Source organism: Lithobates pipiens, unplaced genomic scaffold (assembly GCF_037356315.1).
Source record: "Lithobates pipiens isolate NorthernLeopardFrog02 unplaced genomic scaffold, aLitPip1_a1.2 Scaffold_175, whole genome shotgun sequence".
NCBI lineage: Eukaryota > Metazoa > Chordata > Amphibia > Anura > Ranidae > Lithobates > Lithobates pipiens.
The window spans coordinates 309,200-327,294 of NW_027507757.1; the positions used below are offsets into that span (position 1 = coordinate 309,200).

Below are 18,095 nucleotides of genomic sequence, written 5' to 3' on the forward strand. Positions count from 1 at the left end.
AAGTTGGCTCAGTCAAGGACAGACCTGGTGTTGATAGCACCCTGTTGGCCGAAGAGGGTTTGGTTTCCCTCCATTCAGAACCGTTTAGTAGCTCCCCCGCTGCATCTGCCGGTACGAGACCTGCTCATTCAAGGTCCAGTCTTCCACCCCGACCCGGGACGTCTCTCTCTGACAGCATGGCTCTTGAGAGGGAAATCCTCCGTGATAGGGGTTGCTCGGAGAAAGTGATAGATACTCTTCTCCTCAGTAGAAAGGAAGTCACCAGGAGAATTTATGCAAAGGTCTGGAAAGTTTTCTCCTGTTGGTTACAGTCTAAGCAGGGGACTCTCCAGATGATACCTACCATCCTAGATTTTCTTCAAGAGGGGGTGGACCAGGGATTGGCAGTTAGCACTCTTAAGGTCCAGGTAGCAGCCCTGTCTGTGTTTTTTGACAGGAGACTAGCACAGGAACCCCTGATAAAAAGATTTCTGTTGGCCAGGGAAAGGGTGACCCCAGTCAGGTCAGTCAGGTGCCCTCCGTGGGACTTATCCCTGGTGTTAGATGCCCTGACAAGAGGGCCCTTTGAGCCGGTGGCTCAGATTTCCGTTCGATTATTATCATTTAAGTTAGCCTTCCTTCTGGCCATTACCACGGCCAGAAGGGTTAGTGATTTACAGGCTCTTTCGATTAAGGAGCCATTTTTGCGCATCCTAGAGGATAGGATAATAGTCAAACAGTATCCCCTTTATTTGCCGAAGGTAGCTTCGGGTTTTCACAGAACACAAGAGATTATTCTCCCGTCCTTCTGCCTGAATCCTAAGAATAAGGAAGAGGAAAGGTTCCATCTCTTAGATGTCAGGCGCTGTCTCCTAGCGTACTTAGAGTAAGAGACTTTAGGAGATCCAGTCACTTACTAATCACCTTCTCAGGGAAGAGAAAGGGTTTGCAAGCTTCTAAGCCAACGATAGCGAGATGGATCAGACAGACCATAACTATAGCTTATGGGCAGGCAGGTAAACCAGTGCCTACCCACCTTAAGGCGCATTCAACCAGGTCCCTGGCGACCTCCTGGGCAGAAAGGGCAGGCGCCTCAATCGACCAGATCTGCAGGGCAGCAACATGGACGAGCCACAAGACATTTCTGAGGCACTACAGAGTGGAGCTGTTGTCTCCTCAGGACTTGGCATTTGGCAGGAAGGTCCTACAAGCGGTTGTCCCACCCTAAGGTAGGCCTGAACTTCTTGCTCATCCTCTCAGGTGTGCCGTCCTGGAAGATGACTGGAGAAAATGACCAGTTACACTTACCGGTAACGGGTTTTCTAGGAAATCTTCCAGGACGGCAGGCCTACTTCCCTACCCTTGTTTTGTTGGTGTGGTATGTTCATTCCTCACAGAATGTTCCCTCTGACACTGGTGTGGGGTCTTTCCTTTGCCATAACTGAGGGTCTGAGGGAGGGGTGGGGACTTTTAAACTTGTTGTTGATTGTGTTTTCTGTCAGGTGGACCGGTCATCTCTCAGGTGTGCCGTCCTGGAAGATTTCCTAGAAAACCCGTTACCGGTAAGTGTAACTGGTCATTTTTCCACTCGAGAATAAAAAGTATAAAGCCTCACTGTGCCCAACACTGCAGCCTGGACCGGATCATGACTGGAGGAAGAGGAGATCCGGAGAGGAGTGTGAATAGCAGCAGGCTGTTACATCTTACATGAAATTGCCTCAGCTCTGCTCACCGTCACACAGCCCCGCCCCGTCCTGACCCCACGCCTGTGATGGATAGAATGCAGGTCCAATGCTGGGATGTTCTGTCTCACAGGCGCAAGGTCAGGAGGGGGTGGGGCTGTGTGATGGCGAGCGGAGGCAATTTCATGTAAGCTGTAAGAGCCTGCTATTCACACTCAGGGCTGGACTGGGACAGAAATTTGGCCCTGGACTTCATCCAGACCGGCCCACTTACATTTTGAGCGTCCCATCATCACCCCCTTACAACAGTGTGTCCCATCATCACCCCCTTACATCAGAGTGGCCCACTGAGCCATCGGCCCACCGGGAAACTCCCGGTAGTTCCGATGGCCAGTACATGCCTGTTCACACTCATCTCCAGATCTCCTCTTCCTCCATCTGCTCTCTTCCACCTGGGAGATCACCGGGAGACCAGCTCCCAATCAACCATTTGAGGGCTGCAGTATACAATTCCACCCTGCAGTGCCGATATCGTCACTCTAGATACGACTGGCCCTGATTGGGGAGGGGGCCCCCATGTGCATCTGGGGCCCCTGGGCTGATCTCAGTAAGACGGCCCTGCCCCTCTAGTATACAGGTTTTGTAGTAAATGTTCTCCTTTCTCCCATACAGACCACTGTCTTGTATAACTTCAGCCTCAAACCCGGTCACTCCATGGAGGTGGGGGGCTTCATTCCGGAGGGATGTAAAAGGTAGGTGAAGATTTTATCCTCGGCTACTTATTGTGTTATATATACGTCTGATCTCTGTATAATACTAGAATTTGCCAAATGTACAACTTACAGAAGTAGAAGTGTGCTCTGTGTACAGTCCATCCTACTGACCCCTCACTGGGAATTTGGTCCCTCAAATAATACCAGACATCAAATTGATTTGATTGGAGCAAATTTAGCTTCAACATTTGTTGTCAAAATGTCATCCTGGATAAAACTTGTCTGACTTGTCAGCCATCATCTGAAATATGACAACTGACAATCCTGTGACTCCCATCTACACTCTGTCTACCAGTCCTCCATCCCTCCACTGGTCTGATTGGCAGACCTCTTCCCTGCCATGGTACATACACCCCATGCGGGTTGGCTGAATTTCCGGGACTTCTGGTCCTTCAGAGGATGGTGACACCTTATGGAAGTGATGTGAACAAAAAAATAAAACTTTATATTTATAATTTAGGATTTGGCTTTTAATTTCTGTAGCCCTTTTTCTCCCTGGGGATCTCAAAGCACTTTATCTACTGTTGGGGCAGATATCTCTTGAGAAAGGGCACAAAGTAGTAGTGACACTCTGCTCTCCTTTCTCCCTCTCACTATTGGGATGGATGGGAGAAGAGAGCCGAGACTAGTCTTCAATGACTTCACTGTTTTTGACCATCCAGGATGAATTGTTCCATAGTGGCTACAACTCTAAATGTCAGTGAGGGAATATTAGCTGATATCATGTAAATTCATAATGTGGGGGATGGTGAAGTACCCATGGGAGGACCACTGGTGAATGACTTGAGTACGATATCCAACAAGGTCAGCTGAGCAGAATAATTGCTGTTTCCGTCTTTCTAGGTTTTCCATAAACTTGGGAAAAGATGAAAAGAATATAGTGCTGCACTTTAACCCTCGTTTTGATGAGCGCAAGATAATCTTGAACTCTATGGTGGATGATGTCTATGGAGAGGAGCTGAAGGAAAGCGTCTTCCCCTTCCAGGAGGGGTCAGACATCACGGCAGGTCTATGTTGGATGGGGCAAAGTGGTATCCTTGTACATATTGGGCACATATCTCTGAATGATGGGTTAGGTGAAGGGTATAAAGGATTTGCTATGATGGTCACCCCTTCAGCTCATTCCATGAAGGATGAGGACCTCCCGCATAGAAGATCCAATTGATTCCATCCATCACGCTACCATTGTGTGCTATTATATACCGCCTAGCAAATGGTTGCTGCTGGTCTGATCGGGGGGGGGGCAATAGAGGAAATAATGTGTGACATTGAAGTGTACAGGGTGATAAGAAAAAGTGTGTGTTGACTCTGAATAATTGTATTCTCATTTACCCTCAAGTCAGTCATTTGTAGATCACTTATTGACTTTTTTTTTTTTTTTTTTTCTTTCTTGCAGGTTTACTTCCAGTTTGAGCAAGACACGATCACCATACATCTACCTACCGGAAATCCTCTCTCATTTCCAGTCCGCTTTCCCATAGAGGTGATCTCCTTCTTGTCTTTGGTGGACCTCCAGCTCAAATCCATCACATTCAAATGAAGAATCCCACAGAGGAACCATCTGTCCCCCACATGTCCCTGTACAGGATCTGTGAAATGTCCATAGTGGCCAAAGATTCTTATCTTGTAACTCTGTTCCTGCTGCTCATGTAGCCATACATTGTGCTTTACCCAGTACTAGAAATGGATTTCATACACCTTTCAAATAAAATCAAACAAGCTCCATTGTGTGTTTTTTTTTTCATTTTTGGGGGGCCGGCGGGGGTAGAAACATTTGTGCAGCTGTCTTTCAAATGCAGTGTGACATAAAATATTGCAACAACCACTTATTTGTTTTGGGGGTTCTATGTAATTTTCGATCTCTTGTCAAGATCCCAACGGTGAAAAAAAATGTGATAACTCTTGCTGTTTTTAATTGTGCAGCTCTAACAAGATCTATGGCATCTCTTCAGCTTTGAAGCCTGGCTAATAGAACTGGTCAGGATTCCACCCCCTTGGTTTTCAAAGCCCCCAGCTGTCGGCACAAAACATGTCCCAGTTTGAGGACCTGCCATCTTTACAGCTAAAGTGCCAACAGTTGCTCAGCAATGTCTTGCTAACTCAGTGAAGTTGGTCTTTTGACTGCAAAATTAGGCCCTCTCTCATTTGTTTCCAGCGTTTGGGAGTTCCCGTCTTATAACCACAATCTGTCCTCTTGCCCTGGCCAGAGCAGGGTTTTGCATTTTGGCTGTGCCAAAAACCTACCTTAATTAGGGAGGTTGGGACTAGAGGCTCTCCTCCAGTATAACCTATAAAGTGGAAGTCTTCCCACCCCCGCAGAGGGCAGCTCAGATTTAGGAGCCATCTCCCTGGCGCTGCCAACCTTCTCACTTTGGGCTTGGGAAGCATGACTGAGGGACCTGCCGAAGCGGTTCTCTATATTCTTCCCCCCCCCTACCAAATTAACCAGATAAACTCCTTTCATCTGGAGTTGAAAGGCCATAGCAGCCTTTTATTACAAAACAATTAAATACCCAGCACCCCGTTCAAAGACCCAATAGACCCCTGTCTGCTACTATGACAAGAAAATAACAGCCTCAAATTGAATGGCTGTCTAAAACCTAAATCCTGAAAAACCTGCTACATATACCCCCAGCACCTGAAGAAAATAGGAAGCACCCTCAGACCAACACAAACAAGGGAGGGTGGGGGAAACATCTCTGACGAACTCAGAAAAAAAAATCCTCCTCCCTCAAAATACCCCTCAGCTCTGCAACCCACCAATCTGGTAAGCGGAATACTACCTTCAAAATCGCACCACTAAATACCCCACCTCCTCTGCATGCCCCAGTCACGCTGCCCCCTCCTAGTGTCACTCACCTCCAGGCCACATACTGACAATTCATCATAGTTGCATAGGTCAGTGATGGTGAACTTTGGCACCCCAGATGTTTTGGAACTACATTTCCCATGATGCTCAACTACACTGCAGAGTGCAAGAGCATCATGGGAAATGTAGTTCCAAAACATCTGGGGTGCCAAGGTTCGTCATCATTTGGGAGGGTCTGTTATACACATGACTAGGGCACCACCAATGTCCACAACACCATGGTAATCACTACCTATCCCCAAATTAAACACTTGTACCCAAATAATGAGGCCACGTTGGAGAAAATGTGAATGCATTGGCCATTTATTAACAAATAACCAAAAAATTAACATTCCTTAAAACAAACAATAATATTCATAATCAAATAACAATAAGATAAAGGTTGCTGGCCTTAGGAGTCACAATGAACCAACATCAAGTTTGGATCTAGTGGACTAAAATTCCCAGCCGCACCACACCGGCTCAGTGACCACTCACCCCTCTGCACATACCTCAGAGTTACAACTTCCCAACTAACACACCATTATCTGAGATACAACACAGGACTCCATACATTAGATGGTCCCTACTAAAAACTATTCAAGGAAATCTGAATGTCTCTAAAGACCTCAATCACCATAACCTTATGACTAACGAGATTAATTGCAGGCTGGGTGTTCTGTTCTAATCTACTCCCTTTTTTTTTTTTATATCGAGTACAGAACCAAGGATCATTTTGTGCTACTAAATTGTATGGAATTTGATAGACCCCACCACAGCAACAATAGATCCCCCAACACATGACAGACCTCCCCCCAGCAACAATAGACCCCCACAAAAAAAAATTGATTCCCAGTGACAATAGATCCCCACAGCAGTCAGCTTCAATATTCATTCAACATTCAGTGCTGGAGGTTCCGGAGCTGCTGAAAAAAAAGCCCTGGTTACCTTCATCAAAACAAAAAAAATATCTCTGCCCTCCTCTACAGCTCCCCTTTTAGAGAAAGCCATCCTCTAGAGATGGGGCATGGGAGCGAGATGCCCCAGAGATACTAAGACGTAGGGATGAGCTCAGGCGTGTTCGCATGTCCATGTGCAGAGCCCGCCAGGAAGTCGGCGCAGCGCTGCGCTATTCACAGGCAGTGAGACATTGCCCGATCTCTGCAGCCGCTGTTGGGGCGCCTTGAGGATTGGAGTTGAGAAACATTGCTATGGAAGGTGTCTTCATCCCCCTCATCTGCAGGTCCTGTGATGAGGTGATGGACACTAATGGTGAGGACTTAGTATACATAGAGAAGTTCTTAAGCCTCATACACACGATAGGACTTTGTACAAACTTTCCCTTGGATTTTTGTACAAAGGGAGTCGGCCCTGAACTTGTATTGCATACACACAGCAGGACTTTTTCAGACAACTTTCACCAAATCATGTGTTTTTTCTGCTCTTTACCGCCACCTTTGGTCAACTTCTGTATTGTTGTCTGATCTTTTGCATTGGTTCTGAGCATGCCTGTTTGTACCTTGTACAAAAGTCCTATGGTTTTCTGTACACACGATCAGACTTTGCTCCATCTGACTTTTGTTGCCAGTAAGTTTGTCCGTTCGCACAGCCAACAAAAGTCAGATGAAAACCGAAAAAGTTTGTCCGATGGAGCGTACACACGGTCGGATGTTGCTCTAAAACAGCAAATTTGCATGTTTGTTGTCAAAAAGTCTGATCGTGTGTATGGGCCTTTAGAGTTGCCACCTCATCCCTTTAAACCTGAACACATATGAATTACACGGGTTGTGAGGCTGATTTCATGTAGATAAGGCACAGAGAATAATTTGTCCCACACCTCTCATAGCCAGGTGCATAGACATTCCATGCCATCCATAGCCAGGTGCACAGATGTCAAACACCTCTCATAGCCAGTTGTACAGGCATCATACAACACTCATAGCTATATGCAAAGATGTCCCAAGCCACCCATAGCCAGGTGCACAAATATCCCAAGCCACCCATAGCCAGGTGCACAAATATCCCTAGCCAGGTGCACATACATTGCAAGCCACCCATAGCCTGGTGCACATACATTGCAAGCCACCCATAGCTAGGTGCACAGACATTGCAAGCCACCCATAGCCAGGTGCACAGACATTGCAAGCCACCCATAGCCAGGTGCACAGACATTGCAACCCACCCGTACCCAAGTGTACAATTGCCCCACCCTGCCCATTCCCAGGTGCAGAGATGTCCCACACCACTCATAGCCAGACATTGCAAGCCACCCATAGCCTGGTGCACAGACATTGCAAGCCACCCATAGCCTGGTGCACAGACATTGCAAGCCACCCATAGCCAGGTGCACATACATTGCAAGCCACCCATAGCCAGGTGCACATACATTGCAAGCCACCCATAGCCTGGTGCACAGACATTGCAAGCCACCCATAGCCTGGTGCACAGACATTGCAAGCCACCCATAGCCAGGTGCACAGACATTGCAAGCCACCCATAGCCAGGTGCACAGACATTGCAAGCCACCCGTACCCAAGTGTACAATTGCCCCACCCTGCCCATTCCCAGGTGCAGAGATGTCCCACACCACTCATAGCCATGTACACAGACATCACATACTGCCCATAGCCTGCGAGGTGGGGGGCAGGGAATGGAAATTGTTACTTTGGGGTCGGTTTACTAAAACCGGAGAGAAGAGAATCCGGTGCAGTTCTGCATAGAAACCAATCAGTTTCAGGATTTTTTTTGGCAAAGCTTAATTGATGAAGCTGAAGTGAGAAGCTGATTGGCTCCCATGCACAGCTGCACCAGGTTTTGCACTCTCCAGTCTTAGTAAATCTCCCCCCTTTGTGTTGTAGAAATGACTTTGAGGACGGTCATCTTTTGCCCCCTTGCTGTTTGTGGTGAGTGGTGACACCCCAGCAGAGTGACGATGGGTGCCCCATGCTCAGTCACACCCCATCCACATTTCATTCATTCTCTGTGATGAATTCTCAGTCCAGGGAGTGCTGGGCGGGGTGACTCCTCCCTCCTGACTGGCTCCGCCCCCAGCAGACCTCCTATATATGAAGAAGTAGAAGTGCAGCTGCTCACAAGTTTGTCTGATAAGAAAGCAGCATGGCAGATAATGTGAGTATGAGTACTGATGGAAGCTGCAAAAGCTGAGAAAATGGGTTGTGTGGGCTGAAGGCAGTGGTGGGTGTAGTGCGGTATGGTGTGGAGAGGGTTGGGTTGCTGAGTATGGATGGTGGTGGGTATAGGGTTGATGGGTGAGGACATGGGGTGATTTAGGGCTGTTGGTACGGTTGCCACATCATCCCTTTAATCCAGGACACACATTACACTCACTTGGTACCTTTATCTGTATTAAATCAGCCTCAGAACCCGTGTAATTCATATGTGTCCTGGGTTAAAGGGATGATGTGGCAACCCTAGTTGTTTGGTGTGGGTATGGTGCAGTTGGTGTTTGGGCTGTCATGCAAAAAGTGCTGTTGGGGATGGTAAGTGGAAGGAATAGGGTTTGAGAATGAAGGGTGGTAGGTATAGATTGGTATAGGGTTGCTGGGTCTGGGCAATGGTATGGTGCTGCTTCATGTGGTTAGTATGGTGTTGCTGGGTGTATAAATAATGATGATGACCTGCCTTTTTAATATACAGGGTGTAATAATCCTCCCCCTCTAGTATACAGGGTGTAATAATCCTCCCCCTCTAGTATACAGGGTGTAATAATCCTCCCCTCCCTCTAGTATACAGGGCGTAATAATCCTCCCCTCCCTCTAGTATACAGGGTGTAATAATCCTCCCCCCCCTCTAGTATACAGGGTGTAATAATCCTCCCCCCCCCCTCTAGTATACAGGGTGTAATAATCCTCCCCCCCCCCTCTAGTATACAGGGTGTAATAATCCCCCCCCCCCCCTCTAGTATACAGGGTGTAATAATCCTCCCCCCCCCCCTCTAGTATACAGGGTGTAATAATCCTCCCCCCCCCCCTCTAGTATACAGGGTGTAATAATCCTCCCCCCCCCCTCTAGTATACAGGGTGTAATAATCCTCCCCCCCCCCTCTAGTATACAGGGTGTAATAATCCTCCCCCCCCCTAGTATACAGGGTGTAATAATCCCCCCCCCCTAGTATACAGGGTGTAATAATCCCCCCCCCCTAGTATACAGGGTGTAATAATCCCCCCCCCCCCTAGTATACAGGGTGTAATAATCCCCCCCCCCCTAGTATACAGGGTGTAATAATCCCCCCCCCCCCCCTAGTATACAGGGTGTAATAATCCCCCCCCCCCTAGTATACAGGGTGTAATAATCCTCCCCCCCCCCCCAGTATACAGGGTGTAATAATCCTCCCCCCCCCTCCAGTATACAGGGTTTAATAATCCTCCCTCCCTCCCTCAATCCAGTATACAGGATGTAATAATCCTCCCTCCCTCCCTCAATCCAGTATACAGGATGTAATAATCCTCCCTCCCTCCCTCAATCCAGTATACAGGATGTAATAATCCTCCCTCCCTCCCTCCCTCCCTCAATCCAGTATACAGGGTGTAATAATCCTCCCTCCCTCAATCCAGTATACAGGGTGTAATAATCCTCCCTCCCTCAATCCAGTATACAGGGTGTAATAATCATCCCCCTGTACAGGGCCATCTTCAAGGCATCATGGGCCCATGGGCAGAGTAATTCTCTGGGGCCCCTACAAGCCTGTCCCAATTTTTATTTTATTTTGTGCACTCAAGAATAAAAGTATAAAGCCTCACTGTGCCCAACACTGCAGCCTCGCCATGGCGGAGGAAGAGAGATGGTGGACCAGATCATGACTGGAGGAAGAGGAGATCCAGAGATGAGTGTGAATAGCAGGCTGTTACAGCTTATATGAAATTGCCTCCGTTCTGCTCGCCGTCACACACAGCCCCGCCCCCTCCTGACCCCACGCCTGTGATAGACAGAATGCAGGTCCAATGCTGGGATGTTCTGCCTATCACAGGCGTGGGGTCAGGAGTGGGCGTGGCTGTGTGACGCAGAGCAGAGGCAATTTCATGTAAGCTGTAAGAGCCTGCTATTCGCACTCTCATCTCCGGATCTCCTCTTCCTCCCTCTGATCTCTTCCACCGGGAGACCAGCTCGCAATCAAGCATTTGAGGGCTGCAGTATACAATTCCACCCTGCAGTGCCGATATCGTCACTCTAGATATGACTGGCCCTGATTGGGGAGGGGGCCCCTCCATGTGTATCTGGGGCCCCTGGGCTGATCTCGGTAAGACAGCCCTGCCCCTCTAGTATACGGGTTTTGTAGTAAATTTTCTCCTTTCTCCCATACAGACGGTTGTCTTGTATAACTTCAGCCTCAAACCCGGTCACTCCGTGGAGGTGGGGGGCTTCATTCCAGAGGGATGTAAAAGGTAGGTGAAGATTTTATCCTCGGCTACTTATTGTATAATATTTACGTCTGATCTCTGTAATACTAGAATTTGCCAAATGTACAACTTACAGAAGTAGAAGTGTGCTCTGTGTACAATCCATCCTAATGACCCCTCACTGGGGATTTGGTCCCTCAAATAATACCAGACATCAAATTGATTTGATTGGAGCTAATTTAGCTTCAACATTTGTTGTCAAAATGTCATCCTGGATAAAACTTGTCTGACTTGTCAGCCATCATCTGAAATATAACTGACAATCCTGTGACTCCCATCTACGCTCTGTCTACCAGTCCTCCATCCCTTCACTGGTCTGACTGGCAGACCTCTTCCCTGCCATGGTACATACACCCCATGGGGGTTGGCTGAATTTCCAGGACTAATGGCCCTTCAGAGGATGGTGGCACCTTATGGATAGGGATGAGCTTCGTGTTGAACATACATTTGACTCGAACATCAGCTGTTCGGCAAATACCGAACGTTATGGGCCATTCGCTCCAAATTCGTGTGGTGCTCACGGCCCACAGTGCACTGCACCATCGCAGTGCATTGCTGGCTCATGATTGGCCAAGCATGCACTGTGACCCCGCATGCTTGGCCAATCACAGCGCTGGCAGCGAGGAGAGCCATGATTGGCCACAGGCATCCTGCCTGTGGCCAATCATAGCTCAGGCTGTGTAGTACACGCCCCACACTATATAAGGCTGCCAGCATGGTGGCCTTGTGTAGTGTGTTGGCGTCTGTAGGAGTTAGTGGGTGTTCTGTGTACCTTCAGCACAGTATACACCATTCGTTATTGGACGATTTTGCGTTCTTGCTCTTCTGTAGTGGTTGTCTGCGTGCCCTGACCACAGTATACACCGTTATATCACCTACATAGCTCTTCTCTAATTGAGCCGTGTGTGTGTCACAATATACACTACCCAATTGCTGGTTTTCCCTTCAGGCCACTACCATGTCTGGAAGGCCAGCAAGGAGAGGCAGACAGGCATGAGCCGATAAAAGAGGGCAAACGGGCTCTGTCTAGAGACAACAGTGCTGGTCGTGGACGCGGTGCATCGTCGTCAGCACGTGGCTATGGGACATGCTTGTCCTTCTTTTCGGCAGCTGGACATGTTGAGCCGCAACCTGCCAACGACTTGGTAGAGTGGATGACCAAGCCCTCTTCATCCTCCTCATCCTCCTCATCCTCTCTCACCCAGGCTCAGGGTATTAGCAAAGCAGCTGCCAACGCATCGTCTTCCCTCCTCTCAATGTCATCATCAGTGACTCCTTCCCTAGACCCACCACATCCTCCTGAGGAGTCTCCTGAACTCTTTGAGCACAGTGTTGGGTACATGCTCCAGGAGGATGCCCAGTGTTTTGTAGGCTCTGATGATGATACCCAGCTAGAGGAAGGCAGTAGCTTGAGCGCAGAGAGGTGATGCTCAAGAAGGACAGAAATCTGGCAGTCATGTTCCACAAGCTACAGCATACTGCCAGGTTTACTCCAGCGATGAAGAGGGAGGGGATGATGAGGGCACTGACTCCACGTGGGTGCCTGGTAGGAGAGGAGGAGGAGACGGCACATGTCCAACTAGGCAGGATGCCCTCCGGGGGCCAGCTTAGGGGCAGCACACCAACTAAATCACACCTCAGAGCTCCGCCTGTGCAGGGCGCTGCCTCTGCACGTTATTCTAAAAGTTCTTTGGTGTGGGCCTTATTTGAGACGAGTGCATCCGATCGCACCGCTGCTATTTGCAACATATGTCTCAAATGTATCTCCCATGGCCAAAACATCAGCCGCTTGGGCACCACATGCTTGACCAGACATATGTTGACCTGCCATGCAGCTCGTTGGCAAGCGTACCTCAAAGACCCACACCAAAGAGCAAAGCGGACCTCTCCTTGCTCCTCATCAGCTGGGATCTCCAACCCCACTAGACCTTCAGTCCTCTCTGAAACCTGCTCTGAGAGGAATGAAGGTGTAGAATTAGGTGTGTCACAGCCAAGTGCTTCAGGGCACTCTGCTATCAGTACACCCACGTCCAATTATAGCAGGCAAATGTCCCTGCCCCAGCTGCTGGACCGTTGAAAGAAGTTCACTCCCAGCCATCCACATGCCCAGCGGTTGAATGCTAGCTTGGCTAATTGCTAGCACTTTAACTGCTGCCTTTTCAGTTGGTAGACTCGGCCCCCTTCCGTGAGTTTGTACAATGTGTGGTTCCTCAGTGGCAGGTCCCCAAACGCCACTTTTTCTCACGGAAGGCGATTCCGGCTCTCTACCGGCATGTGGAAGGCTATGTCCTTGCCTCGCTGGACAGGGCGGTCAGTGGTAAAGTGCATATTACTGCTGACTTGTGGTCCAGCAGGCATGGACAGGGACGTTACCTGTGTTTCACGGCCCATTGGGTCACTCTTCTGGCAGCTGGGAAGGATGCAGGACAAGGTGCAGTAGTGTTGGAGGTGGTTCCACCACCACACCTCCAAAATGTTACTATTGGTTGTGACACACCTCTCCTCCACCACCTCTTCTTCTTCCTCCATGGCCTCTTCCAGTGCTCTGTCCTCAGAACCAGCGGTGCTCTGTAGGCGTTCCAGGGGCTACGCAAGTGCGCAGGCAAAACTATGCCATGCCGTGCTTGCGCTGGTTTGTTTGGGGGACAGGAGCCACACTGGGGCAGATATTTTGTCAGCTCTGCAGGGGCAGGCCGAGAGGTGGTTGACACCACGCCAGCTTAAGCCAGGAATGGTGGTTTGCGACAATGGCACCAACCTCCTCTCTGCCCTCTGATAGGGACAACTGACCCATGTGCCACGTGTGGCTCATGTCCTTAACCTGGTGGTGTAGCGGTTCTTGGGTAGGTACCCCGGCTTACAGGATGTCCTGAAGCAGGCCAGGAAAGTCTGTGCATTTCTGCCAATCATTTAATGCCTGTGCTCGGCTGGCTGAGCTCCAAAAGGAGTTGAACCTGCTCAAGCACCGCCTTATATGTGACATGCCCACCAGTAGGAAATTAACGTTGGCCATGCTGCAGCGGCTGCACACGCAGCAGAGGGCCATCAATGAGTACCTGTGCGACTACGGCACCAGGACAGGTCAGGGGAGCTCGGTTTTTTTTCTCACCACACCAGTGGGGCATGATCAGGGATGCATGCACTGTCCTGTCACAATTTGAGGAGACCACAAGGATGGTGACGGTGCATGCATCAGTGACACTGTACCTCTTGTCCACCTGTTGGCGCATTTGTTGCGTGGAATAATGGACAGGGCACTTGAGGCAGAACAGGGGCAGGAAGAAGATTTCCTTGCCTCTCAAGGCCCCCTTTATCCAGACGGTGTTCCTGCTGTGCCACCCATCACACAGGAAGAGGATGAGGAGGATGATGATTGTGTCAGCATGGAGGTGGAGGCTGGCACTCAGCATCAGCAGCAGCCGTCTTGTAGGGATGGTTTACGGACTTGAACGTGGCTGGGAGGAGATAGCTGTGGATCATGTTGTCCTTAGTGACCCAGGCGACTCAGGACCAAATGCCTCAGCTAACCTAAGCTGCAAAGCCTGCAGAAGGATCCTCGTATTTTTCGGATCAAGGAGAGGGACAATTGCTGGCTGGCCACTCCTTGATCCACGGTACAAGGGTAAGGTTGCCAACCTTATCTTGCCGTCACAGAGGATGAGGCATCTCCAGGAGGCCTTGCAGAAAGGTCTGTGCAACGTGTTCCCAGAGACTGGGAGGTTACAAACTCCTGGTCCTGGACAACATGTTGCTGAGGCATCGGTCAGAAGGAGCGGTGAAGGTGGCCGTCTGACTGATGCGTTCAGACAATTTTTTTTTATTTTTTTTTTTTTTTTTTTTTTTTTGTCCGCAGCCCCAAGGTATGCATCTGTACGCAACCATCGCCAGCATCTGATTTACATGGTGCAGGAATACCTAGGGGCAAGGTCAGACTTGGACACCTTTCCCACCGAAAATCCTCTGGCTTACTGGGTCTTGAAGATGGATCACTGGCCAGAGCTTGCACAGTATGCAATTTAGCTACTGGCCTGTCCTGCATCCAGCGTTCTTTCGGAACGCACCTTCAGTGCTGCTAGTGGCTTTGTTACCGATCACAGGGTGCGCCTGTCTACCGAATCAGTTGATCGACTGACCTTCATAAAGATGAATCAGTCTCGGATCACCCACAGCTACCAAGCACCTGAAGCTGATGTAACTGAATAATTATTATTTTTTATTTTTAAATGTCACATCCCTTCAAGACTGCTGATGCTGAGTGATTGTCCTTTTTATGTTGATTTGTCTATCCTCTTCCTCCTCCGCTGATATGTTGGAAGAACATTTTTGGTTCTGGGTGATGCCACCAGCCCAAGTTTAATTCCAATTTTTGATGCTTTTCAGCAGGGCTCATTCCTGCACCACAACTAGAGTATATGGGAGAGGTTGCAGTGTTGTGGCACCAGTGCCTAAGGCCCAATTTTTCAACCCCTGTTTAACAGGGGCATGTAATTACAATTCTTGATATAATAGTTCACAGCAGGGCGCTCCAGCGCCCAGCAAGAGTCACTTTGAGGGCTTACAATGTTGTGGCAAAACCAACACCTTGTTCCGCCATTTCTGCAGAGCATATAGGGCAGGCCCCTACTTTCAAACATCCAACTTGCAAACATCTCCTACTTGCAAACGGAAGGAGACAACAGCAAGTGAGATGAAAAAAGACGGACGGCAAAACAAATTATACAGGGGTGATGACCCTTCCCTATGTTTTCCAAAGAGCTTAAAAATACACTGGAGCTACACTTTAAAAATGTACCAGTTGAAAATTACAAACAGATTCTACTTAACACAACAAACCTACACAGTCCCTGTCTTGTTTGCACCGCCTGTATACTGCTGTTCTGAGTATATAGGGCCTGGGGGCCACACGTATTTTTTTTTTTTTTTTTTTTTTTTTTTTTAAATATGGGTACGGGATTCCCCTTAATATCCGTACAAGACTCAAAGGGTCTGGTAATGGGCGGGGGGGCTACCCATGCCATTTTTCTCAATGATTTTCATCCATATTGCCGGAACTAGATATAACATTAAAACCGCAAGCAGTTTTAAATGACGTTATTTCTGTTAAATGTCATTTTGTGCAAGGACTGTTCTAAACACGTGGCACTTCACAGGCATACTATAGACACCCCCGGCACGATATTTACTTTTTTTTTTTTTTTCACTTTAATCGTCATTAAAATCAGTGCTCCCGCCAAAACGGCCATTTTTAAAAACATTTTAAGCATTAACCCATGTCCCCTGGGGCAGGAGCTAGGTCCCCAAACCCTTTTTAGGACAGTATCTTGCATATTGGCCATTAAAATTAGCACTTTTAATTTCGACCGTTCGAGATCCATAGACTTCAATGGGGTTCTAAAGTTTGTACGAATTTTCGGTCCGTTCGAAAGTTCTGGTGCGAACCGAGGGGTGTTCGGCTCATCCCTACTTATGGAAGTGATGTGAACAAAACAAAAATTAAATAAATAAACTTTTTATATTTATAATTTAGGATTTGGCTTTTAATTTCTGTAGCCATTTTTCTCCCTGGGGACTGTTTGGGCAGATATCTCTTGAGAAAGGGCACAAAGTAGTAGTGACTCTCGGCTCTCCTTTCTCCCTCTCACTATTGGGATGGATGGGAGAAGAGAGCTGAGACTAGTCTTCAATGACTTCACTGTTTTTGACCATCCAGGATGAATTGTTCCATAGTGGCTACAACTCTAAATGTCAGTGAGGGAATATTAGCTGATATCATGTAAATTCATAATGTGGGGGATGGTGAAGTACCCATGGGAGGACCACTGGTGAATGACTTGAGTACGATATCCAACAAGGTCAGCTGAGCAGAATAATTGCTGTTTCCGTCTTTCTAGGTTTTCCATAAACTTGGGAAAAGATGAAAAGAATATAGTGCTGCACTTTAACCCTCGCTTTGATGAGCGCAAGATAATCCTGAACTCTATGGTGGACGATGTCTATGGAGAGGAGCTGAAGGAAAGCGTCTTCCCCTTCCAGGAGGGGTCAGACATCACGGTAGGTCTATGTTGGATGGGGCAAAGTGGTATCCTTGTGAATATTGGGCACATATCTCTGAATGATGGGTTAGGTGAAGGGTATAAAGGATTTGCTATGATGGTCACCCCTTCAGCTCATTCCATGAAGGATGAGGACCTCCCGCATAGAAGATCCAATTGATTCCATCATGCTACCATTGTGTGCTATTATATACCACCTAACAAATGGTTGCTGCTGGTCTGATTGGGGGGGGTGGCAATAGAGGAAATAATGTGTGACATTGAAGTGTACATGGGGGAATAAGAAGAAAAAAAGTGTGTGTGTTGACTCTGAATAATTGTATTCTCATTTACCCTCAAGTCAGTCATTTGTAGATCACTTATTGACTTATTTTTTTTTTTTTCTTTCTTGCAGGTTTACTTCCAGTTTGAGCAAGACAATATCACCATACATCTACCTACCGGAAATCCTCTCTCATTTCCAGTCCGCTTTCCCATAGAGGTGATCTCCTACTTGTCTTTGGTGGACCTCCAGCTCAAATCCATCACATTCAAATGAAGAATCCCACAGATTAACCACCTGTCCCCCACATGTCCCTATCCAGGATCTGTGAAATGTCCATAGTGGCCAAAGATTCTTATCTTGTAACTCTGTTCCTGCTGCTCATGTAGCCATATATTGTGCTTTACCCAGTACTAGAAATGGATTTCATACACCTTTCAAAAAAAAAATCAAACAAGCTCCATTGTGTCTTTTTTTTTTTTTTTTTTTTTTTTTTTTTTCTTTCATTTTTGGGGGGGTGGCGGTGGTAGAAACATTTGTGCAGCTGTCTTTCAAATGCAGTGTGACATAAAATTTGTTTTGGGGGTTCTATGTAATTTTCGATCTCTTGTCAAGATCCCAACGGTGAAAAAAAAATGTGATAACTCTTGCTGTTTTTAATTGTGCAGCTCTAACAAGATCTATGGCATCTCTTCAGCTTTGAAGCCTGGCTAATAGAACTGGTCAGGATTCCACCCCCTTGGTTTTCAAAGCCCCCAGCTGTTGGCACAAAACATGTCCCAGTTTGAGGACCTGCCATCTTTACAGCTAAAGTGCCAACAGTTGCTCAGCAATGTCTTGCTAACCCAGTAAAGTCGGTCTTTTGACTGCAAAAATTAGGCCCTCTCTCATTTGTTCCCAGCGTTTGGGAGTTCCCGTTTTATAACCACAATCTGCTCTGGCCAGGGCAAGAGGACAGGGTTTTGCATCTTGGCTGTGCCAAAAACCTACCTTAATTAGGGAGGTTGGGACTAGAGGATCTCCTCCAGTATAACCTATAAAGGGGAAGTCTTCCCACCCCCGCAGAGGGCAGCTCAGATTT

At 47.9% G+C, this 18,095-nt stretch overlaps 2 protein-coding genes across 2 annotated transcripts; both read left to right on the forward strand.

Moving 5' to 3' along the window:
* Nucleotides 1–2,342: 2,342 nt before the first annotated feature.
* LOC143986649 (galectin-1-like) lies at nt 2,343–3,974 on the forward strand. The gene is made up of 3 exons (XM_077485057.1): nt 2,343–2,413; nt 3,278–3,437; nt 3,831–3,974. The coding sequence occupies exons 1-3, from the start codon at nt 2,376–2,378 to the stop codon at nt 3,972–3,974; spliced, it is 342 nt and encodes a 113-aa protein (XP_077341183.1). The 5' UTR covers nt 2,343–2,375.
* A 4,407-nt stretch (nt 3,975–8,381) lies between these two features.
* On the forward strand, nt 8,382–17,482 carry LOC143986650 (galectin-1-like). Its single transcript, XM_077485058.1, has 4 exons — nt 8,382–8,411; nt 10,605–10,684; nt 16,591–16,750; nt 17,147–17,482. Exons 1-4 carry the CDS (start codon nt 8,400–8,402, stop codon nt 17,288–17,290), a joined length of 396 nt encoding a protein of 131 aa, XP_077341184.1. The 5' UTR covers nt 8,382–8,399; the 3' UTR covers nt 17,291–17,482.
* The last annotated feature ends 613 nt before the right edge of the window (nt 17,483–18,095 follow it).

Bases quoted from the DNA above. Each gene is read 5' to 3' on its own strand.
- LOC143986649 (XM_077485057.1), top strand. From the start codon at position 2,376: ATGGAGGTGGGGGGCTTCATTCCGGAGGGATGTAAAAG. The intron at 2,414-3,277 runs GTAGGTGAAGAT...CCGTCTTTCTAG, and splicing joins ATTCCGGAGGGATGTAAAAG to GTTTTCCATAAACTTGGGAA. The intron at 3,438-3,830 runs GCAGGTCTATGT...TCTTTCTTGCAG, and splicing joins AGGAGGGGTCAGACATCACG to GTTTACTTCCAGTTTGAGCA.
- LOC143986650 (XM_077485058.1), top strand. The intron at 10,685-16,590 runs GTAGGTGAAGAT...CCGTCTTTCTAG, and splicing joins ATTCCAGAGGGATGTAAAAG to GTTTTCCATAAACTTGGGAA. The intron at 16,751-17,146 runs GTAGGTCTATGT...TCTTTCTTGCAG, and splicing joins AGGAGGGGTCAGACATCACG to GTTTACTTCCAGTTTGAGCA.